Genomic DNA, 25,397 nt, shown 5'->3' on the forward strand with positions numbered 1-25,397 from the left:
CATAATCCTCCCTTTATGTCACGGCATCTTATATTCCCTTCCCTGAAAGCCCCACTTCCCGGTGGCCCCTTACTAATTTCCCGATCTCTGTGGTCATTCCAAAGGAGACATACACAGCTGAAGATTCAGTGCTAACATTTATCTGTTTATCTTTCTGGGTCAGTATTTTCTTACTCAGCTGTTAATACAATGAAACCATAAAATTTACAGGTATGTGGTTGGAGCTGGAAATAATTATTCTGTAGATTTATTTTGAGTTGTTTTTCTCTTTCACAATGGCTTTAGTTGCCAGATTTCTAATTGGAAGCTCATTCCCTCTTGCTTTTCCCTGGGGACCTCATTAGTTATGCAGACTCAGCATTTCCTGTCCCTCTGCAGAACTGCTCTGGCATTTGGGCAAGCTGAGCCAAAGCTCAGCGTGGAGACAATCTAGCTCAGTCTTGAGATGTTTGAGTTTCCTGGTACTTCTCTGTTAGGAACACAGCAAGTAAACGCTTACAGGAACCCTTTGAATAACTTTATCATTCACGGCATCTTTAGAAGTAAGGGCCCCTACAGTAAATTCTTGTTAATAACTTTGCTCACTCTGTTACTGTGTTACTTTGTCCCCAGCTGATAAAGCTTTCCGAGACATGAAGGTGCTCAAGATGAGCCAGTCTATCATCGTATCTGGAGAATCAGGAGCTGGCAAGACAGAAAATACAAAGTTTGTTCTAAGGTGAGTGTTTAGCTAGTCTGAGATGTTTTGAACAACCAGACATTATTTTCACAGTTCAAAAATACGTAACACTGAGTTTGTTGACTTACCCATTTTTGAAGTTCAGTAGTAAGTACATTCACATTGTCACATTCATGCCATTGTGTAGTCTATATTCTTCATATCACAAGACCAACAACCTCCCTGTTACTCCCCCAGATGCTGTTAACCACGGTTCTCCATTGGGTTTCTGTGATTTTCTCTAAGTACCTTGTTTAAGTGGCATTGTTTTGTATTAATATTTCCATGACTTCCTTATTTCATTTAAGCTCAATAAGTGTTCATTCATATTTGAGCTGGTTAGAGTGAATGTGGCTATGTGCGTGTGCAGCCTACACACACACACACACACACACATACACACACACACAGATTCTTGGAAGACTGAGGCAGGAAGATCACTTTAGTCTCAAGGGAATTGGAATGGAGAGAACTGAGTAAAACCCTGCCTCTTAAAAAACATACTCGCACATGTATGTTCTAGTTTGCATTAGAGTTTCCTTCCTGAAATTTAGGGCTGAATATATTTTATTGCATGGATTTATTACATTTGCTGTATATGTTCATGAGTTACATGAGTTGATAGGCACTAGGGTTTTTCCTGCCTCTTGGGTATTATGAGTATAGTGCAGTTTTGAGAGTGTGATGACAGAGTATTTAAGTAAATTGACTTTTAATATCATTAAATATCATTAATATCATTGCATACCTCATGGTATCATTTGGAAGAAACCAACAGCTCATGTGATAGCTGATCTCTACACTGTAGAAAGCTGGCTCTGATGGCTTGTTTCTCAGAGGGTTCCACAGGAGGTTAGTGCTGGCTTCAAATTCACACGGGCTTTCTATTCTCAATGTTGGTGATATGAAAGATTCTCATAATTACTCTTTATTTAGACTTCCTCATCTCTCATAAGATCCCCTTTTCTACCGTCAAATTAAACTCTCAACACTTGGTGTGCAATCATGACCTTTAAAAAGCCAAGGAGCATCCTTTCGTCTTAGTTCCAAACTTTGTCTCTGTAACTCCTTCCATGGGTATTTTGTTCCCTATTCTAAGGAGGAATGAAGTATCCACACATTGGTCTTCCTTCTTGATTTTCTTGTTTTTTTGCAAATTGTATCTTGGGTATTCTAAGTTTCTGGGCTAATATCCACTTATCAGTGAGGGCATATCAAGTGACCATCCAGAGACTACCCCACCCGGGGAACCATCTTATAATCAGCCACCAAATCCAGACACTATTACATATGCCAGCAAGATTTTGCTGAAAGGACCCTGATATAGCTGTCTCTTGTGAGGCTATGCCAGTGCCTGGCAAATACAGAAGTGGATGCTCACAGTCATCTATTGGATGGAACACAGGGCCCCCAGTGGAGGAGCTAGAGAAAGTACCCAAGGAACTGAAGTCTGCAGCCCTATAGGTGGAACAACAATATGAACTAACCAGTACTCCCAGAGCTCATGGCTCTAGCTGCATATGTAGCAGAAGATGGCCTAGTCAGCCATCCATCATTGGGAAGAAAGGCCCCTTGGTCTTGCAAACTTTGTATGCCCCAGTACAGGGGAATGCCAGGGGCAAGAAGTGGGAGTGGCTGGGTAGGGGAGCAGGGAGGGGGTGGGTATAGGGAACTTTTGGGATAGCATTTGAAATGTAAATAAAGAAAATATCTAATAAAAAATAAAAGCCAAGGAGCCTTACCATTATAGGACTGTAGTTTCATCCTGTTAATCTAAATACTGTAAATAGTGGCATTGCTGTGACAAAATGTCAGACAAGAAGTAATTAAGAGAGAAAGGGTGCAAGGGTAAAATTTCACAGTGGTGGAGAAGGCTTGTTGGCCAAGGCTGGGCATACTGCATCCACAGTCAGGAAGCAGAGGAGAGCAGGGAAGTGTTTGTGTTTGGCCTTAGCTCTTCTCTATGTGGTCCAGGACTCCAGTGAAGGAGTCTGGTTACTCACAGTCAGGGCGGGTCTTCCCACTTCAATTAACCTATTCTATACCAGTCCCTCACAGACATGGCCATGGACCTGTCTTCTAGATGATTCTGGGACCCATTGTGTTGATGATCAGTGTGAACCATTGAACATACCCAGTTTAATCTAGTGGTGAAGATATGCTAAGACCAGCACATTCTGAACTATTCTCAGAATTGTTCTTAATCTATTGTACTTCCTAGGTTTTTGGATTTTTGTTTGTTTTTCAAGTCATGGTTTCTCTGTATAACACTCTGGCTGCCCTGGAGCTCACTCCAAGACCAGGCTGGCCTTGAACTCACAGAGGTCTGCCTGCTTTTGCCTTCTGAGTGTTGGGATTAAAGGCGTGTGCCACATTGCCCAGCTCAGTTCTTAGGTTTTTCATGGTAGAGTCCTTTATGAAAGTTATCTATTTGTTATGTAAATGTATATAGTTATTAAGTTGGTTATTAAGAGATACTTACATAAATCTACTTAAAGAATCTGTTAAAATAAGAAAACAGCTTGCAAATGTAATTCCATGACATGCACATACAGAAACATAAATAAAAAAATAAAACTTTAAGAACATTACCAGTTACATTGATGATCCATGTTTGATTAGTTTGAAATGTATTAAATAATAAACATAAACTTATTGTATTCAATGTTATTGTTATTCAAGGATTTTTTTTTGTCTTGTATTTTAAATAGATACCTGACAGAATCTTATGGAACAGGTCAAGATATTGATGATAGAATTGTTGAAGGTATTGTTAATTTTTATTTATTATTGTTGGATATATTTGAAGTTGACTTTAGAAGGATCTTGTTTGTGGTCTACATTATAATGCTTTCCTCTTAGCAATGTGAGAGACCTACCTGTCTCCCCTAAACCTTTTGCTCAGATACTTCCTTCATGGTGATCTATGAACCTAATGTCTTTCTCTGCCCCGAGGCTTGTCCCCTATATGACCCTAGATCCTGTCCACTTGTCAATCAAAAGTAAAACCATTACAGTGTCTAAACATTTAATTCTTGAGGAATTTGATATTACTTGAGAATTTTTCTGTATTAATATTTCTAAAAGCGTTTATTCTAGTGTTTTTCCAAATGTTCCTCCTTGCAGAGATGTAATATGTATATTGCTTTATAATTTTTCTTCATGCCTTTCTTGTGACTTTTTTTGATGAAGTATTTTCATTTTTTTTTCATTAGCTAATCCACTTTTAGAAGCATTTGGAAATGCAAAGACTGTTCGCAACAATAATAGCAGTCGATTTGGAAAATTTGTAGAAATTCATTTCAATGAAAAGGTAAATGGAAGCTGCTTTTATGATGTATTTGGGAAGTGTTTGTGGTCTTATTAGAATTAGAATTTGTGCAGTTCTTTCTAAGATTATTATTATTGTTGTAACTATTATTGTATGTTTGTATGTATTTCCAGTGAGTATCCGGAACTTCTCTTCAGCTTAAAATTAAAATATTGGATATGGATGCATTACCAATCATAGATTTATAGTTATTTTTTTACTCATACTTGATTCTTTTGTTGTCTTGATAACATTCCATAATGTACGTGACCACCAGACACAGCATGATATATAGCTATACGTTATCTGTTGATCTATGTAGTCTGTAATGATCACATGAGGGCACTTCGTGTCTTAACAGCAGATTTTCATGGTGGTGAGCTGAGAGCTCTTTAGCAGTAGTCTGTGGGCTGCTGTAGACACGGTGTGTACTGCTAAGTCAGTTCTGGTTCTGGAGAGGCTCAGGGTGGAGATTGGATAACAGTGTTTAAGATGAAGGAGAAATACCCAAAGCTTACATTGTAGGTGTCTTTGTCTAGTATTTAGATAAATATTTTAACTTCTTTGACAAGCGAATATTTATTAGAAAAGATTAGTTTAGCATTAAGTTATATTTCAGTCCCACGGATATAAAATGTATTTTCTGTTTTGTCTTTTAGAGTTCGGTTGTTGGAGGATTTGTTTCCCATTACCTTCTAGAGAAGTCTAGGATCTGTGTTCAAGGCAAAGAGGAGCGGAATTACCACATTTTTTACAGGCTGTGTGCTGGGGCTTCAGAAGACATTAGGGAGAAGCTTCACTTGAGTTCCCCAGATAATTTTCGGGTAGGTTGGAGGAAAATAAATTTTATACCAGGTTTGCAAATCATTCTTAGTCCTAAAACTTACTGGTTTTGGAGTCCTACTTGTTTTTGTACATAACTTATGTTAAATCAAGCACAGTGGGCTTTCTGGACTTGCAGAGTTTCATCTCAAGATTAACTATGAATTGCAAATAATGGGAATGATAAAGAGAGAACCTCTGCAGGAGGACACAACATCTACCCCAACACCAGAAGTAACTGGGACCAGTGGGACCTAGGAACTCTGTCTGACCAGTGGCATGGGTTCCTTCCTGTCTGAGCCGGTGCCCTGAGCAGACCTTGGGTGCAAACTCCATAGCCAGTCCCACAACACCCAGAGGAAGCTCTACTCCCAGGCACTCTAACACACCCAGGTCCTCAGGATCCCAGGATCCCAAGAGCTTTGTCACACCAGGATCTCAGGGTTCCAGAGGCAGCTTGACTCCCAGGACCTCTGAAATACCCAGGATCTCAGGCTCATAGGATCACAGAATCACAGGATCACAGAGACAGCTGAACTTTGAGGAGTTCTGACACAACCAGTATCACAGGAAGGACAGGCTCCAGTCAGATATAGCCAGGGCAAGTAGCACTAGAGATAATCAGATGGTGGAAGGCAAATGTAAGAACATAAGCAACAGAAACCAAGGTTACTTGGCATCATCAGAACCCAATTCTCCCAACCATAGTAAGTCCTGGATATACCATCTTACTGGAAAAGCAAGATTCAGATTTAAAATCACTTCTCATGTTGGTGATAGAGGACTTTAAGAAGGACATAAATAACTCCCTTAGAGAAATGCAGGAGAACACAGGGAAGCAGCTAGAAGCCTTAAAGAGGAAACACAAAAATCCCTTAAAGAATTATAGGAAAACACAATCAAATAGGCAAAGGAAATGAACAAAACCATCCAAGATCTAAAAATGAAAATAGAAACAACAAAGAAATCACAAAGGAAGATAACCCTGGAGTTAGGAAACCTAGGAAAGAGATCAGGAGTCATAGATATAAGCATCACCAACAGAATAGATCCTAACTCAAAGCATCCAGGAAATCCAGGACACAATGAGAAGACTAAACCTATAGGTATAGATGAGAATGAAGATTTTTAACTTAAAAGGCCAGTAAATATCTTCAACAAAATTATAGAAGAAAACTTCCTTAACCTAAAGAAAGAGATGCCCATGAACATACAAGAAGCCTACAGAACTCTAAATAGACTAGACCAGAAAAGAAATTCTTCCCGTCACATAATAATCAAAACACCAAATGCACTAAACAAAGAAAGAATATTAAAAGCAGTAAGGGAAAAAGGTCAAGTAACATATAAAGGCAGACCTATCAGCATTACACCAGACTTCTCACCAGAGACCATGAAAGCTAGAAGATCCTGGGGGGATCCCATACAGACACTAAGAGAACATAAATGCCAGCCCACACTATTATACCCAGCAAAATTCTCAATTACCATAGACAGAGAAACCAAGATATTCCATGACATAACCAAATTTACACAACGCCTTTCCACAAATCCCGCCCTACAAAGAATAATAGATAGAAAACATCAACACAAGGAAGGAAACTACACCCTAGAAAAAGTTAGAAAATAATCTTTCAACAAACCTAAAAGAAGATAGCCACACAAACATAATTCTACCTCTAACAATAAAAATAATAGTACGTAATAATCACTTTTCCTTAATATCTCTTAAAATCAACAGACTCAATTCCCCCAAAAAGATAGACTAATGGACTAGATATAAAAACAGGACCCAGCATTTTGCTGCATACAGGAAATGCACCTCAGTAACAAAGGCAGACGCTACCTGAGAGTGAAAGGTTGGAAAACAATTCTCCAAGCAAATGGCCCCAAGAAACCAGCTGAAGTAGCCATTCTAATATCAAATAAAATCAACTTTCAACCAAAACTTATAAAAAGATAAGGAAGAACACTTTATACTGGTCAAAGGAAAAAAATCAATCAACATGAACTCTCAATTCTGAACATCTATGCTCCAAATGCAAGGGCACCCACATTCATAAAAGAAACTAAAGTTCAAAGCACACATCACACCTCATACAATAATAGTGGGAGACTTCAACATCCCACTCTTATCAATGGACAGATAATGGAAACAGAAACTAAACAGAGACACAGTGAAACTAACAGAAGTTCTGAACCAAATGGATCTAACATATTTATAGAATATTTCATCCTAAAGCAAAAGAATATACCTTCTTCTCAGCATCTCACGATACCTTTTCCAAATTTGATCATATAATTGGCCACAAAACAGGCCTCAACAGGTACAGGAAGATTGAAATAATCCCATGCACTTTATCAGATCATCACGGTCTTTATGGTGTGGACCACCAGGACAGATTTCATTTCCTCCAGGGCGGTCCCAGCGGTGGCAGGAGTAAGCTGGGGGTCTACATATGCCATAATTGATATTCCTTTTATGTAACATACAGCCACATTTCTATCATGTTCCCCAAATAATTCACTATAAATGGCCAGAAAGCATTCTGATAATTTCATTAGGTAGTTTGTTTGTTACTTTGTCCTTCTAATTTACTGATTGGTTGTTAACACAAAGCAGAGCTGGAGTAGCATGCATGCTTTTACAGTGGCTGAACTTTATTTTGGCATTACTTTATCCAAACTGATTTATAATTTAGAGATTTACTGCTCTAGCATATTTGCAGCAACCACTGGTATCTTGCAAAATAAAAAGCTGAAAATGCTCGACATTATCAATTTAAAAATATTTGTACACATTTTGTGGAAGCATTTGGTATAGTCAGGCAAAAAATTGTGGAGTATGACGAAAACATACAGCGTGACAATGGATGGCCAGAACAGGTACAGCCTTTTTACCACAGCAAAGTCGGAGGAAATAGCATCTTTCCGAAACCTTTAACGGTTTTCAGTTCTTGGGATTAACCCCAGGGCCTTGTGTGTGCCAGGCTGATCCTGGGTCACGGTTTTCACCCTCGGCTCTCTGGTTTTTGTTTCCTTGTTTGTTTGCTTAAGGCAGAGCATCTTTATGCAGCCCAGGCTGAACTTGAGCTCACTTTGTCGTTGTGATCTTTCCCCTTGCATCCTATGGTAATTGTACCTTTAATTCTTTGTCTCAGTATTTAAACCGGGGCTGCACTAGATTCTTCGCTAACAAAGAAACGGACAAACAGATTTTACAGAACCGAAAAAGTCCTGAGGTACAGTAGATTATATTTTGAATGAAAATCTTTACTGTAAAAAATATTGCTGAAGGATTTGTCTTTGTTTTGGAACTTGTTGCTTCCAGGTATATGTCTTAAAACTACACTATAACCCCCATTTCTCTTGTAGTGTGACACTCTAGACCTCTGTTGTATGTAGAGCAGCGGGGCTCTGGTTCTTCTTGGGCCCAAACTCACTGATTCTTCATCTTCCCTTTTGGATTCCTATGCTATGGACTTGCTTATGAGTCATCATAATTCAGGAGCATACTCAGATATTACTATTTGTAGTTAAGTATTAATAAGCTTTCCGCAGCTCTGACAAAACACACGAGCAAATCACCCGGAAGTATGGGAGATTTGTTTTTGCCCAGTTTTCTATTTCAGTTCATGGTTAGTCGTTTCTGTTTCTGGGCTGTGGTGAGGAGGAATCCACAGTAGAGAGCACATGGCTAGGGGAAGCTGCTTGCCATGGTGGCCGGAAGTGAGTGAGAGGTGAGACAGAAGAAAGGAAGGGGAGAGGATGTGTGTCAGAGACAAGATAAAGACCACAAGATAAAGACCGAACTAGATGGCTAGTTCGGTCAACCAAGTTTCCATACCTCCTAATAGCCCATCAGTGATTAATCTATTGGTAAGATCAGAGTGGGCCTGACCCAGCCACTTCCCGAAAGCCATTCCTCTGGATATTGCTGCGCAGAGAACCAAGTCCTCCACACAGGGGCCTTTGAGGACCATCCAAGGAGAAAGCATAAAGTGTGCCTTTTAATTTATTGTCTACTGAAGTAAGATTTGACATAGACTGTAAATACCTTAAGCATTCTCGTGAAAGACTGTTTACATATAATTTTGCTGTATCAACAATATATCTGAAATATATTATGAGGTTTCACATATGGTTGTCTTACTAAATAATCTAAGAATCATGTAATTATTATTTAAAACGTATTAAATGTTTAAGAATTTTAAACTTTTATAAATTTTAACCTACAGAATTCTAGTATTTTATTGTATCTAAACAACACATTTCAGTTAATAAAACTAAATCATGATTAGTTATTGGTACTAGTTAATCTTGACTTATTTTTTAAAAAGATATTTATGTCAGTTGAATAACTTTTGCTGTTAGCAGTTCTTAATGGTTCTGCACTTGCCAATCAGATGTTTTGATTTTAGTCAGATTACGTAAGATAAATTATATGTAAAATACGTTAATATAAATGAATAGAAAAAAAATGAAATTCTCATTTCATTCATGAGCACATGAGACATAGATATCTGAGTTATGCATAAATTTTATGTTACAGCCACAGCTGAGACTTTTGGAAGCAACATCAACATTTATTATAATATTTACTACATCTTGAAAGACTATGTTCTTATAAGATACCATCAAAATATATAAGTTGTAGTCTTTCCACTAAGATAATCAAAAGCCATACAAAATAACTGCAGCAGTCCTGTAGGGAAAACACACACAAAAAATGTAAAAGCAAAGAAAAGGCTGTGGGGAGACAGGAAAACATACTTAAGTCTCCAAAGAGCAGCGTGCACATGAGCGTGTGCGGCGCCGGCCAGGAAAGTACCTTCCTTCCATATTTTAGAGTGAAATGCTTTATCAGAAGTCTTATGTCACAGAGAGAATGTGCATGCGTGTGATATGTACAGGTGAACCGTGGATTAATATATTTAAATTACTTTTATCTCTTCTTTGTCAGGAGGACGAGGTGATCATTTTGACTAATTAAGCCCTTTGCTTCATTCTGTTTGGGTGTCTTTCTGCTGTGTGCAAATTTTAGGAGAATGCAGTATTTTCAGTCTGCTGTGAAGCAAATAGTTCATGAGGACTTGTTAGAAAACAGAAATTAAAATGCTGCCGACGCTCAGCTGCGAGACTAAAAATCCTGCATGACAGTGTTTCTTTCAACTTTGCATGTGGTTGTTGCCTTCTTCTCTTTTAAAGAACAGAATAGAATTTCATTTTCTAGACATTTTCCGGAAACCTGGCACATAATCAGACATTTAAAGCATCTTGTGACTAGCAGGCCACAGTTGCATGCTGGGAGAAGAAAACATTGCCCGGAAGCGGCAGACATCTCTGATGCTCGATAATTCTGATGTTGAGGTTTTTATTTTAACTTTAGCTTTAGTGCTCAAGTTCTGGAAAATTTCTAGGTGGGTTTTTCTGTGTCTAGTAACTTCTCTTTCTGTTTCTTCTCTTAGCTTTGCAGGCCTAACTTTCTTCCCCCTCCGTCTGAGTTTGCTAGATCCTAACATATGCATACCTAAGATGCAAATTCTTCTAGTAGAGAAACAGAATTTCTGTTCATGTTTTCTTTTTTTTTTCCAGAAAGCCCTTGCATGGATTCCTGGAGTTAGCCTATTGTGTAATAATTCACCTCACCTCATACATACAACATAGAGACGTTACAGGACTATTTGTCAGGCCATGAAGGCACAGTAACCTAATCTGGATTGTTTGTTAACACGGATGTAATTTGTCAGCCATTAACCTAGTTCCATGCCTATTGGAACATTAAATTCCCTATTACAATTCTTTTCACTTGTCCTGTGTTTTGCATATTTATTTTTAATTGAGAAAAAAATACATATATTTGTAACCTACCTGGGTTATTGTGGAACATTTCTTACCTTAATGACAAAATCAGATGAACACCCATTCCTACCTGATTGCTTCTTGATCAGAGGCTGTCACTTCATCTCAGCCATTCCTTCCCTTTTCACTAATTTATTCTTTCTTAACATCTTAGACTTACAGTACATTAGAGGTAGCATCATGATTTAACTACAGAACATCTTACTCCATTGTCTTAGTTGAAGTTTTTATTGAAAGGATTATAGACTCACTTGAAGTTTTAAGAAATAACACAGAGCACTCTTGCAAACACTTTCTATACCATTCTGTTTTTAAACGTGTTCAAATTTCTGTTGACAATTTTATTTTTGCATGTCATACATTGCATTAATAGACCTGCTGTTGTAGTTTTTAGTTTATTTGAACGACATAAAGACCAGTAAGTTGACACTTCTTGTTTTATAGTATGTTAAGGCAGGTTCCTTGAAGGATCCTCTATTAGATGACCATGGAGATTTTATCAGGATGTGCACAGCCATGAAAAAAATTGGTTTGGATGATGAAGAAAAACTTGATCTGTTTCGAGTTGTAGCTGGTGTCCTGCACCTTGGAAATATTGATTTTGAGGAAGCCGGAAGCACTTCAGGTTATTTCTTTAATATTTTCATTAAAGGATAATGTTTGTCCTCTGCTAGCTGTATGAGTATTCAGTGACTTGTTTATATGTTTGTCGAAATTACAACAAATTTCTGTGATGTCTTCTGATATATGGTAACTTTGACAATGAATGCTACATGGTCATGAACAAATTACTAGCTACTATGAAGTTCATATTTTAAAAAAATTTACTAGTTAATAGAGTAATTCTCTTATCCATTAATATACACTTTTAACTTTTTCTGTTTCATAGATCTAAACTTGAATCAGTTAATTGGGGTGATTTAATATAAGCAGTACATCCTTCTTTAGTGAGAGATAAAAATGTTTCTTTCTTAATGATGTTCAAAAGTATTTAAGTGCTATCAAGATAGTGCCTTTTCACTCTTAATGGTTCCATTTCTGTATAAGCTATAAGACTTTTTTCAAAATTGCAGATTTGATAACTGAGTATGAAATTGACAAGCCTCGTTCATTACCTGCTTTTATAATACAGTATTAGAGGAATATGGTACACCTATTGTCTGTGTATTGTTTATGCCAGTGTGTATGCTACAGTGGCAAAGGTGTGGTCAGTTGAGACCATGTCCCATCAAACCAAATATATTTACTACCTGCCCCTTTAGAATATAACATTTTCCAGTTTTGCGTTAATACATTTTCCTAGAAAGTGCGAGTTAAGAGTCTGCAGCACCACTTAATACAGCGGCCAATACTATGGGTTTGACTCAGATCCCACAGGTGCGTTCATTTGCAAAGTGAAATAATACATGAGTGCCTTTAAGAAGTACAATTCCTAGTAGTGGCATATGTATAGGGAAGGGACTTCCAGAGAAAGAGGGGAAGGCCACTTAAGAAACAATGGGTTGGGCTTGAGATTGTCACAGTGTGGAGAACTTCTCCTCCTCTCTCCATCTCTCTCTCTGCTCCCATCTTTCCTTTTTAAAATTTGAAGGTTTCTGTTTTTCATTTTTATTTGTATGAGTATATGCAGACTCCATGTCTTCCTGGTGCCATAGAAACCATAAGGGCGTAAGATTCTGTGGAACAGGAATTACAGGCAGTTGTGAGCTACCTTGTGGGTGCTGGAAACTGAACCTGTGTTCTCTGAAAGAACAGAACATGCTCTTAATCACTCAGCCATCTTCCCTGGTTGGAGACAGGTCTCATGTAGCCTAGACTGGCCTCAAAGTGAGCTTCTAGTCTCCCAGGCGCTGGGATTACAGATATGTTCCATGGGACCCAGCTCTGCTTAGCATTTTGAGGCCATAAGTTTGATCCCAAGCACTGGGAGAAAAATGTCTTCTATGCATTAAGATCCTTCATAGTCCTAATTGAAACATAGAGAATGATGAGGTTGGAGATGCCTCCATTTTTGCAGACATGGAACTGCATAATAGTGCTGAGCTTAGCTACCAATAAAGTGATAGACAGGAGGCCCTGATTCTACTCATGCCTGACTAGCTCAGACAATTGTCATAACTGTCTCTCATTACCTTCAGGCCACTGAGCCTTGTCATCCATGAGTGAACAGACTAAGATAGACAGTCTTCAGTGACTTTCAGGTCTACTGTCCAATGATCCCATCAATAATGTTAGATATAACATAGCGTACTGGATGATCACATGGCCATCAGTCAAATTGCTTCATCATGTGCTATCTCTTTGTATGACCTTGTCCCTCCTGTGTCTTAGTTATCTCACTATGGAGAGATAATAGTCTTCAACTTGAGTTGTGAAGAGAAGTTAATGAGTTAAGTATTTACAAAGTGTTCTGAACACTGGTGTTTGGCAGATAGTAAGTAAATAAATCAAATGAAACACAGACCGCTCTTCATTTTCTTTGACGTGAAAATGCATTGAAACAAAATTAGGTACCTGGAATATGCCTTAATAATCAGAGACTTCTAAAAAGAGGATTTGAAAAATTTCCTTTGTAAATATATCGAGACATGCATTTCATTTGTACTTTAGCATCACTACAGGAAGGGAGCTTGTGGGAGAGGCTAAGTAATGCAAAAAATAATTATAAGTATAGAATAGTGATGTACATAGGAATGTTAGAAATGGCAAGTGGTTGGAAGTGGTATGAGAGTTTCCTGTCTCTCATTACTGCCCTGAGGAAGGACATGAAGCTGTATAGAGCACCAGAAATAGCATGTGATCAGCTGAAAGGTGCCGAGAGATCAATAGGGTCATGTGACCAGCTGACGGGTGCGAGTGATCAATAGGGGCATGGCATGTACTTACTTTCTCTCTTAAAAAAAAATCCTTTCTATTGTGTGAGAAATAGAAGGCATACAGGGAGACTGAGGTGAGATAAACATTAGATAGTTTTATTATTGTTATTATTATTGTTGTTTTAATAGCTAAACTTTCTATATTAATCTTCATTCTTTTCTGTGTCCTTCCATGGATATGAAACATGTCTTGCTAACTAAAAATGAGGTGCTTGTTTTTTTTTCTTCTTCCTATAACTTCCTATAGCTTCCTATAACTTCCTTGGGTGACTTGTGCAGAAAAACTCCTTTTCTGATGCATGTTTGTAAGGCTCCCCGATGTCATAAAACTTGTTTTATTTAGTGGAAGTGTAGAGAGTACCTGTTAAGACTACCTATGTTTTAAAAATCCCATGCAACAACCTCGCATGCCATAACAGTAACAATATCACAATAAACAACATAACAGTAATAAATATGCTTAGAGAACATCTTTAAGGAGTGAGTGACATTAATGTAATATAGATATTATCTTACAGTTTTTGCCTTTTCAAGATTAAAAACTTTTTTTAAATATTGATCTGCATTATTCTTGTAAGAAATGCTGCAGTACAGTAAAAAAAAAAGAAAATGAAGAAATATTTAAGTAAACAGATGGGTTCCTGTTTTTCCCACTTGTGTATAATTTTAATGTAGATTTGTCAGACAAAGTGATTATAGTCCTGGCGGGAGTGGCAGGCAGTTCTGTCACAGAGCTCAGAAGTGAAAACTTAAGAATTATTTATTTCTGGAATTTTCCACAATAGTTCTGCATCTAGTTGGCAGTAGGTAATGGAAACTGTGGAATGTGAATCTGCTGTTGGGAAGGGTCTCTTTCCCTGTGGCTCTGTCCCAGGTTAGGGTTCCCTGTTGAACTTGTTGTAGGGGTGTCCAACAAGGACAGGGAAAAAAGTGAGCTGGGTTTGAAAGTTAAAAGCAAGCGTCATCTATCCCATCATGTTACATAAGTAAATGCTAAGAAACAACCCTAGAAGACGTCATTTACCTAGTGCTTATTAACTTCACACGGCAACATCCTCCTTAGGTGGCTGCAATCTGAAGAACAAATCTGCCCCATCCCTGGAATACTGTGCTGAGCTGCTGGGTTTGGACCAAGATGATCTTCGAGTCAGTTTAACCACTCGAGTCATGCTCACCACAGCAGGGGGCACCAAAGGAACCGTTATAAAGTAAGCTCTACCTCATTGCTCCGCACAAGTTCTGCCTTGTGGGCTGTCACGGAAAAACATTTAGATTCTGAAAACCCTGAGATTTAAGGTCAGGGTTTATGCATCATTCATTCTTTCTTGCCATTTGAATGCTCAAGCTGTGCCGGAGAGTTCAGGATTCTGGGCTTCCAACAGCTGTAGTTGATCACATAAATAAATGGGGATTCACACAGCTTGGAGTTATTTCTTGGACATATTCTCCATGACACAAGTTTGGAATTTATTAAACAGGCGAGATATGCTTTTGCACAGCTATAAAAATGTAAGTGGCTTAAGTGTCTGACTGTTTAGGCGACAGAGTCCTTTCCTTCAAAAGTTCTTTTCCATATAAATGGTGTGCACTAAAACTCTTACTAGGGAACTTCTTGTTGCTATTTTTTTTTTCATTTAGAGAAAATCACAAGTGATAGAAAATAAGGCCATAGCCACATCTTTTTATTTCTTGTCCCCTTGGAAGTATTTATTCACTTGTCTTTTGTGTGGGCACGTGTGTGATCATGATGTTTGTACATGTCAGTGGGGCAGTGTGATGTGTGTATGCACTCGGGTGCCTGTGTACTTGTGTGTGTGGAGGTTGGAGGCTGGTGTGAGTATCCTCCCCAACCATTCTCCCCCTCATCTTCCGAGACAGGGTTTCTCACGGAGCCGCCCAGAGCTCATCCACTTTGCTGGCCTGACTGCCCAGGGAGTCCTAGAGATTCCCTCCTCACAGTTAGGTTCCAGATGGAGTCTCTACACTTGCTTTCACATGGGCATAATCCCAATGTATGTCCTCATGTTTCTGTGACAGGCACTTCACCATGTGAGCCATTTCCCAAACGCCTAAGCCTTTTAAAATCAGTAACCAAGAGCTTCAGATTGTGCCAGATTGCATCGTATCGGCTTAATAGCATATATTTTACGAATTTTGGTTTTAGATACAGTAGCATGAAATTGGTTCTTAGGGTCACCATTCACAAGTACTGCAATGCAAAGTCTTTACTTTAAAGGAAAAAGTCTATTCTCCATCCCTTTCTAAGTCCCATCCTATTTGAAATATGGTAGCAACAAACACAAGTGACCTACTCAGAAAAGTATTTGGCAACTGTAACAAAGCCAGGTGTGGTGGCACAAGCCTGTAATCCTGGCGTTTGGCAGGTTGAGGCAGAAAGGTGACGAGGCCTGCCCAAGATACACAGAAAGACCTTGTCTCACAAACAAGAAAATTGCCACACATTTTTTCCTAGTGATACAGTATTTTAAGTTAATGAACTAGCCAATTAATTATTTTTCTTCAGTACCACTCATGCTGAACAAAGAGCACCCCCATTTCTATACTGCCTTATAATAGCTCTTTCATGTTTTCTGTATTGTATACACACAAACTTATAGGGAATTCTCATATAGAGTTTATTTGAGAAAGTCTTTATTTTATTTATTTATGTATTATTTATTTTTGAGGCAGGGTTTGGCTATGTAGCTGAAGCTAGCCTTAGGCTCACAGTCCTCCTGCCTCAGCTTTCTGAGTGCTGGAATTGTATGTATGTTGTACCATATCAAGCATGCTTGAATAGTTTTCTGTTGACTTTTCAACAGGGTTTCTGTGTAGGTCTGGATATCCTAGAACTCACTCTGTTGGCCCCAAACTCACAGAAATCTACCCACTTCTGCTTCCCAAGTGTTGGGATTAAAAGCGCTCTACCATTGCCCAGTCCATGCTTGAATAATTTAAAAGTCACTCAACAATGGACACTTTCTGTATTTTCCCATTACGCTCAGTACTTAAGATCTGGCCTGGCATTTGGAAAGCCCCCCTCTATGATATGCTCTTTTTTATTAGACTCTAATTTTTATGGAGGAAAACAGCTTGCATTTGTGTCTGCAATATCGAATACCATCATCCCATATAGTCACTACATACAAGAGTTGGAAAGGCAAAAAAAAAAAAAGATTTTTTTGTACAGTAGTATATTTTAATCTAATTTTAGTTCATTGTTACAGTATGTCTCTTGTAATTTTCTCCTTAATTTTCTCTGCCTACTCACCTGAAACTTGGTAACTAATTATTCAGTATAGGCAATATGTTCAGATACACTTTGACTTTATGTACGCAATAATATTTTCAGTCTGTCCCTTTAAGGACCTTTCCTTGGACTCTTGTTTTCCTAGGGTCCCCCTGAAAGTGGAGCAGGCAAACAATGCTCGTGATGCTCTGGCAAAGACTGTCTATAGCCATCTCTTTGACCACGTGGTGAACAGGGTAAATCAGTGCTTTCCTTTTGAAACATCTTCTTATTTTATTGGAGTCCTGGATATTGCTGGTTTCGGTAAGCATTGTTTCTTTTGTTAATTTGTTTTTGATTTTTAAAAAACAAACAAACAAACAAATACAACAATGTTTTCTCTAAAGCTGTTGTGGTAACCTTTCTCATTGCTATGACCAAATACTAGAGAGAAGCAAAAGAAGGCAGTGTTTACCCTGCCTTGAGGTTTCAGAGTTTTCAGCCTTATCATGGTGGAGCAGAGCTGCTCACATCCTGAAGGGCAAGAGGGGAGAGGGCGGGGGGCGGGAGAGGATATGACTATTTATGGTAGCTTTTTGATCCCCCTCTTGTTGCCTCTGGACCCCCAGCCTCTGAGATGGTACTTCTCACATTCAGGGTAGGACTTTCTATTTGGTAGCAATCTCTAGAAAGACCCTCACAACACCAGAGGTGTGCTTTAACAGTGTTCTTGGTATTTACTTCTCAGTTGAATCAAGTTGAAAATCAACGTGAAGCATCAGAAACCTTTTCTTCTCGTGATTCACTTGACATAACTTCTTTATAAGTTCATGTCTGCATTGAATTATGCAGCAGTCAGAGAAAGTACTAAAATTAAAACATTTTCATCTAAACTATTGCAGAAGTCTCCATACTCTGTACAGCTGAAGGAGAGAGAAACCCCGTAAACACGGCTGCTAAAAATAATAAAGTTGGAATATAGTTTTGGAACACATAAACTCCCATCATTGATGAGATTTCATCATCTTTAGACACTTGTTAGCATGATACACATATTCAGAGTGTGAAATTGTAGAACCTCATGGGTCTTAGACATAATTCAACCCTTAACTTTAGAATGAAGCACTATCATAGAATTCTTGGTAACAGATTAAACAGGAAGAAAATCTCCTACAGTACATAAATTTTAAATAATGTTTGTACTCTAGGTTGCGTTAGTACCAGTGTTTTAGAAACTTATGTTAGAAAGAGCTTACGGGGTTTGAGAGATGGCTCAGAGTGTAAGAGCACTGACTGCTCTTCCTAAGGTTCTGACTTCAAATCCCAGCAACCACATGGTGGTTCACAACCACCCATAATAAGATCTGATGCTCTCTTCTGGTGCATCTGAAGAAAGCTACAGTGTACTCACACATGATAAATAAATATATATTTAAGAAAAAAAAGAACTTACTAATAATTTTTTGATTTTCAAACCATAGAACATTTGCGTGTTTGGACAAGGTATTTCTGATACCTAATTTTAGTGCCTGACAGTATAAGTTTTGAGTTTAGAACATTTTGGGGACATAGAACAAACAATTTATGTGTTTTGTAAGCCCAGACAATTGTCGATGGTGACAGCTCTACTCTGGCTTTCTGTTTGCAGAGTACTTTGAGCACAACAGCTTCGAGCAATTTTGTATCAACTATTGCAATGAGAAACTCCAACAGTTTTTTAATGAAAGGATCCTGAAGGAGGTGAGTAATGATATTTAAATTTAAGGTTCACATTAAGCTGTTTACATTTCAAGGAAGAAACTCACGTTGCAATTACCCTGACTGAGGGAGCCTGACATGAGGTGGCCAGGTGGTCCAGCAAGTGCTCCCAGTTCAGCAGTTTAGCTGGAGTTTGTGGCTCCTGTAAGAGGTAATAGGCTGCTTTGCAGGAGGGAGGCCTGTGATTGCTCACCGGTGACTTTCATTAGTCTGCTCAGCTTCTGTGCTGATTTGGTTGTTTCTATTTCTGCCACTGTTAAACAGCTTCCCACTCTCATCCTTGGCCTTAACCTCTCTTGTCCTTCTCAGTGTCTGTTTCTGCTTGCTCTGTCTGCCACATTTTGTTGCCTCCCCTCCCTATGTGCATGAGCAAAGGCGCCAGTCAGGAGATTTTGAGCAGCCACTGCCCAGGAGTACCCGGGGCTAGCACTGTGCCTACTGTGCCATCTTGTATGCTACAAGCTGCTTTTGAGTGACCTGTCATTGGCCACCATTTCCTCTTCAGGAAGGAACTTCCTTCCTCTGCTCTCAGTGTGTAACTGTGGGCATGCCTGACACTCAGCATACCAAGATAGACTAGGAAAAGGTATTTAATGATTCTTTAGAGTTCAGTCAAAGCAAAGATAGCTTTGGATAATTGACTTGTTCCAAGGCTCATTATTTTCTCCCCTAAAACCTCCAGTATTTCCCATGAGTACCTTTGTTTCCTTCCTCTGTGCTGTCTGCGGTAGGTTTTGCTGACTGAAGATGCTCTAGTAGAGGAACTGGAAAGTTTTTCCAGCGCAGCCTATCCTTGTTCAGATGAAGAAGGCAGGTCTGCGGGCATCCCACGGCTTCCCTAGGCTTGACTCTTCTTTCCTGGCTGTAGGTCCACACCCTGTACTTCCTCTCTTTCATCATCAGGGTTGCCATTCCTGAGCTTTTGAGCTGTAGGTTTTTTTCTTTATTTCCATCTCATCTATTCCCCGCCCCCCTCCTCTATATTTTGTTTTTATTTTTGTCTTTGTAAGGTTTCTGGAATATCATTGCATTTGTTGATTTTTTGAATAGGCTGCAGGTAATCAGTTGTAGCATAAACAAATGAGTAAAGCAAGTGTTCTCCTGTAAGACAGTGTCTCTGTTCTGTCCAGCTGTGCTGTTAGTCCTTCCTTTGCTGTGCCACATGCATGCTTTGCCTGTAACGTGCTATAATCCGCCCTTTTCACACCAGCTGAGTCACACTCCACATAGAAAGAAGAGCCACATCAGGAGGGTGCACTGTCTTATGTGTGCTTTTATCACAGTCCTTTAAATCTGTATATGAATTTCCAGTTTCAGATTGTGTTCAAGTTGACTGTGCCTTGTAGAATGTTCAGGAACTTTCCTGGCATAGGTCATGAGAAGAAATATTTAACCATGGTGAGGGGAAATGGTAGAACACATTTAAGTTCAATGTATAGGTTACCCATATGATAAAAAATGGTTTCAAAATTATTTTAAGAAGATACTGATTTACATATAGAGAATATGTTTTTGTGGAGATATTATTGATATATCATTCTTTCTAATTATATGTATTATGTTGCTATGGATTCTTTGTACCCATAGTTGGCAGCAAGGGTCTAAACTTAGTTTCATCTTCAGGAAACCGTTTAGGGCTATACCTGTTGGTAAAAATCTTTATAGTTTAACCAGTAACTGAAATGACACCAAAGTCTGGTGGCATTTTACATTGCATGGCATTTCCATGTTGATGACTATCATGTTTGATTTACAGGAACAAGAACTGTATCAGAAAGAGGGCCTGGGTGTTAATGAAGTCCATTACGTGGACAATCAGGACTGCATAGGTATGGGTACTGGTGTTCTGCCTTTGGGAAATATGGGGGAGATGATGGACGCATTTGCTGGGAACACCACTGTGTTCAGTGGTTTAGACAGTTATTGGACTTGGGACTGTGGCGTTGGAGATGGGGTCTTTTGTAGTACGCCCTGCCAGTTATTTGTCCTCACAAGGCATCCTTCTCAGCTAGGTTGAAAGGTTTTCTAAAAGCTCTGATTATTATGATACATATTTTACTACTCTGAAGGCTATTTGGTGACCCAGGTAAAGGGGAAGCACCATGATTCAGGGAATAAGCAGATAGCTGTGTTGTCTGTTAGGACAAAGTGCACAGTTTGGTGAGGTTTGCCAGGGCCTCTTGGTTCTGTTCTCTTCTGTGGATGGCAATATCTGTCACTGACTGCAAGTTGACTTTAGAAGTTTCATGTTAAAGCTAGATAATACCATGAAACTGCAGAACAGGGCCTCTGCTTTTCTTTGAGTTTATCAATAAAAAGAAATGCCGTCCATTGCCCTCCAGCTCACTCTTTGTCTAATTAACTAATTAATCAATCAATTAATTTGTATGGATGTTTTACCTGCATGTGTGTCTCTGAACCACATTTATGCCTGGTGTCCACAGAAGTCAGAAGAAAGCATCTGATCTGGGACTGGAATTACAGACAGTTGTAAGCTGCTGTGTGGGTGCTGGGAATCGAACCCCAGTCCTTTTAGCTATCAAGCCATCTCTCCATCTCCCACCTCTCTCTTTCTTTTCTTGCCCATCCCATCTCTAAAGTTAAGTGTTGGTAAGTCTGGGAATTGAAAGTTCAATTGATAATCCAGCCACAATAACCATATTGTCTAGATTTTGACTGCAGTGTAGTGTAGCAGCCTGTGTCAGTGTAGCAGCCTGTGTCAGTGTAGCCTTTCTAAGTCTTCCCTGTTCTACCCTGCTCTGCTCAGCATCCTTTTAGCCACTGCATCTCTTCTCACCTCTGTGCTTTGGCTGTGGGGTTGTCAATCTGCCAGGAACTTCACCCCTTCTGTTGATCCATTTTCCCATTTCTGTCTTATGCTAGTTCAGCATGTTCATTGTCATTCATCACCAATGTTCAGAGAAGTGTCACATTCTGATTTATGCAGTGGGAACTTTGGCTTCTTGTTCTGTGTTCTAGAACTCTATTCTAGCTCATATAATCTATATCCATATCTGTATGTATGTATGTATGTATGTATCAAATTGATATAACTTGCTGAGCCCATTTCATTACTTGTATGTATATGGTTTCAAGGCTGACTACTTTGCAGAGGAAAACATAAGGGGCTTATGCCTAAGAGAGGCTAATCCTCTGTCTTCCAAAACTCACTAGTTGCCTATGGTTCTTTATCTAGGTGTGGGACCACATGAAATTTCCCTCGTCCACATTGATATGTCTATTGATGTTGCCATTGTTCTGGTCTTTTTATACATCCATTTATAGGAGAGACAGTTTCACAGCCAGCTTCCTGGTGTTCTGGGTCTTACACTCTGTCATGTCCTTTTGTGATGTTCCTGGGGCCACGAATGCAGGGGCTGATGAGTCACTTTCTTTGTTTCCCCCTAACCTGTATTAAAACTATGATGTTACCTTTAAATAGATACCATATTTGAAAGAAAAATTCTCCTATTTCTAGATGGCTTTCTACTGCATATGCTCATGATTATCTCTTATAATCCAAATACTTTTTGAAGCCAAAAAGTAAATATTCCTTAAAGTATTGTTTCATCACTATGAATGTTTTGATATCTTAAAATAGATTTAATCGAAGTGAAATTAGTGGGAATCCTGGATATTCTGGATGAAGAAAATCGTCTTCCCCAGCCAAGTGACCAGCACTTCACATCTGTGGTTCACCAGAAGCACAAAGACCACTTCCGGCTCACCGTGAGTCTGCCTTTCTAAAATGGGGCTTCTACAGGCAAGAGAAATCTCTAGGCTGGCAGCTGCACTAGGTTTCAGATGTTGTTAACCGCTAGAGTCATCGTTATCCAAAGACGAGAGCAATTAGATTATAGCCAGCAAACATTGTCTCTAGATGGTTATAACATTATGTGTGTGAGAGTATGTGTATGTATGTGTTTATGTGCCTTTCTCTATGCATACATATTTGGTGATAAAGTTTTAGTTGAGTGCAGCAGCTCATGCAGCCAGAGAGGGAAGTGGACACCCAACTGGTGGGAAGATTAGGTAGCATAAAGGAAGAGGAGACAAGGTGAGCGATAGAAATAGGGTGAGAGCATGCCTTTACAGAAGCCCAGGTTGCTCAGCTGCTGTTGGCTCTTGGTCCTGGTGGCAGCGGAAGTGGAGTGGTTCTCAGGGAACCTGGTGTCTGTGGCTGTGTAAACGGTTTCCTGTGTTCCTCCAACCCTGTGCCTGCACTCAGCCATTGTCTCCTGAGATAGCACACAGCTTCACCCCTGAGTGCAATAGGAGCCCGAGCAGCACAGAAACGCTGACTTCAGTTTCAGTCACAAAGGTAGATGCTGCCTCATGACGGAGAGACTAGCAGTGGGACTCTCCTCACATCCCTCAAAAAAAAAAAAAAAAAAAAAAAAAAAAAAAAAAAAAAGACACAAAAAGAAACTAGAGACACTACTTAGAATCGCTTAGTGGGAATAGGGTACCAGTTGGCAAATGCCTCCATTAACTGTGTATGTGTGAAGTTGTAAAATAGTGTACCAGTCATTGCTTTGATAGGTCAAGTTTCTTAAATGAATGGTAACAAATATGCTCACTTCTATTTATTATTAACAAAATAACAGTGCGCGCACACACACATACACACACACACACACACACACACACACACACCGGATGTTACTAGAGACCCTATTAATATGTTAAAAAAGAGGCAAGGATAATTTAAAATTTAATTTAAAAAGTTGGCAAAACATCATAGATTCCGTGGCTGAAAACCTCGTGTCTGGACCTCAGAACTTCTTATTCCATTGTCTTACAGTCTTACAAAGCCCTGATAATTATCCTAACGCACAGTACTTTGGTGGAAAGAAACGAGACAATATGTATTCTCGACAAAATGTTTGCTAATTTTAAAGCTGTGTACCTAGTGTTGCTCGTTCAATATGTGCTTGGTCATGCATGGTTGCCTTCACCAGATCAGTAAACAGAATTGTAACCAGAATAATCCCAGAGACTTGTACCTTAAAGGCAGCAAGAGAACGAGGTCTGACTGTTTTGCTCAGGGAGAACAAGCAAGAACAAAGCAATAATCCCAATTTCCATCTGCCATTAGTTTAGCTGTATGTTTTTGCAACTGAATGTGATGGCTGTTCATGGAGCACTTGGTATTGTCTGAGTGCTTTTACTTGAATGACTTTATTTAATCCTATTAGTATCCTCAAGTTACAGATGAAGGATGGACCAGGGTAGGTAAGGGACATGCCTGAGTGGCATTTGAGGACGGTGGGTTAGGGTGCAGGCGAGGTGGTGTGGCAGAAGAGCCCCCGTTCTGGCTCCTGGGTGATGGCCCTTTCTCTATTCTAAGAGCTCAGACCTGGGCTCCCATGGCTTAGTCTTTCCAGTTTAAATAATACTCTCTCTTTTACCCTGGGTTATTTTTAGAGACAGATGTGATCACACATGTGAAGGTATTTTAGAAAGTTTAAATAATTCAAATATGAGATACTATAATTAAATGTTAAGTTTTAAGGAAACGGTGTAGTTTCCTTGAAGTGGTTTCAGTCTTATTGTGTAAAATGTCAGGATGGTTGGTTTGAGACACCGGAAGTGTTTGGTGCTGATCTCATGGTGTTTTACTTGATATACTTTGGAATCATTCTCTATGAACACTGTGGGGCGAGGGAAGTTTAAAACTCCCTCCTGAGTGATTCTAGTGAGCATGAAGATTGAGCTGTAGAAATAGGTGGTTAATTACACAACAATTTTAATGTTTTATGTTCACTTTCAAATGAAGTTTTATTAAAAAAAAGATTTTATTTTTATGTGTCCATGTATGGATATGTGCACCTCATGGCAGTGCCTGCGGAGTTCAGAGAGCAGTGGTTTGGAGCTAACAGACATGGGTCCTGGAAACCAAGCTCAAGTCCCCCCCCAAAGAGCCCCACCCTCACAAATCCCTCCCCTCACTACCCTTCCCCTTTTCCTCAGAGGAGAAAGGGAAGCCCCCTTTGGGTACCACCTCACTTTGGGACATCAAATTACAGCAAGGCTAAGCATCTCCTCTTCCACTAAGGCTCAACCAGGCAGTCCAAGAAGGGGAAGGGGATCCAATGGCAAGGCAACAGAGTCAGAGACAGCCCCCAACTCCAATTGTTAGGGGACCCACATGAAGGCCAGGCTGCCCATCTGCCACAAATGTGTAGGGTGGCCTAGGTTCACCTCCTGCATGCTCTTTGGTTAGTGGTTCAGTCTCTGTGAGTCTGCACAAGCCCAGGTTAGGTGACCCTGTAGGTCTTCTTGTGGTGTCCTTGACCCCTCCAGCTTGCTCAGTCCTATCCCCCATTCTTTCACATGACTCCCTGATCTCCGCCTGATGTTTGGCTCTGGGTCTCTGCATCAGTTTCCATCCGCTGCTGGATAAAGGCTCTCAGGAGACAGTTATGCTAGGCTCCTGTCTCCAAGCATAGCAGAGTATCATTAATAGTGTCAGGGGTTGGCTGTCTCCCATGGGATGGGTCTCAAGTTGAGCCCGCTATTGGTTGTCTGTTTTCTCAATCTCTGCTCCATCTTTATCCCCGTGCATCTTGTAGGCAGGACAAATGTGTGGTTGCAAGTTTTGTGGGTGGGTTATGTCCCCCTCCCTCCTCTGGAAGACCCACATGGCTCATGTGTATATATTTTGTGCATGGTTTTCATGTATGTGTATATGTTTTGTGTGTGACATTCACACATGTGTATATGTTTTGTGTGTGGTATTCATATATATTTTGTGTGTGACAGGCATACATTGTATATATATTTTATGTGTAGTAGGCATATGTGTGTATGTTTTAAGTG

The 25,397-nt window shown here is 39.5% G+C and overlaps 1 protein-coding gene across 5 annotated transcripts in view; it reads left to right on the forward strand.

Annotated features, from left to right (window-relative positions):
- Myo6 (myosin VI) overlaps positions 1 to 25,397 on the forward strand; it is a 142,226-nt gene that overhangs the window by 74,518 nt on the left and 42,311 nt on the right. For all 5 annotated transcript variants that reach the window (XM_029482049.2, XM_029482051.2, XM_021171399.3 and 2 more), the window contains 11 exons: positions 613 to 718; positions 3,430 to 3,485; positions 3,934 to 4,031; positions 4,688 to 4,852; positions 8,012 to 8,092; positions 11,157 to 11,337; positions 14,652 to 14,796; positions 16,984 to 17,141; positions 18,466 to 18,557; positions 20,332 to 20,404; positions 22,177 to 22,304. In XM_029482049.2, the coding sequence (XP_029337909.1) occupies positions 613 to 718; positions 3,430 to 3,485; positions 3,934 to 4,031; positions 4,688 to 4,852; positions 8,012 to 8,092; positions 11,157 to 11,337; positions 14,652 to 14,796; positions 16,984 to 17,141; positions 18,466 to 18,557; positions 20,332 to 20,404; positions 22,177 to 22,304 (1,283 nt within the window). The remainder of the gene's footprint in view (positions 1 to 612; positions 719 to 3,429; positions 3,486 to 3,933; positions 4,032 to 4,687; positions 4,853 to 8,011; positions 8,093 to 11,156; positions 11,338 to 14,651; positions 14,797 to 16,983; positions 17,142 to 18,465; positions 18,558 to 20,331; positions 20,405 to 22,176; positions 22,305 to 25,397) is intronic.

The sequence above is a fragment of the Mus caroli genome, unplaced genomic scaffold, assembly GCF_978045245.1.
Source record: "Mus caroli unplaced genomic scaffold, Mus_caroli_1 scaffold_11, whole genome shotgun sequence".
Lineage (NCBI taxonomy): Eukaryota > Metazoa > Chordata > Mammalia > Rodentia > Muridae > Mus > Mus caroli.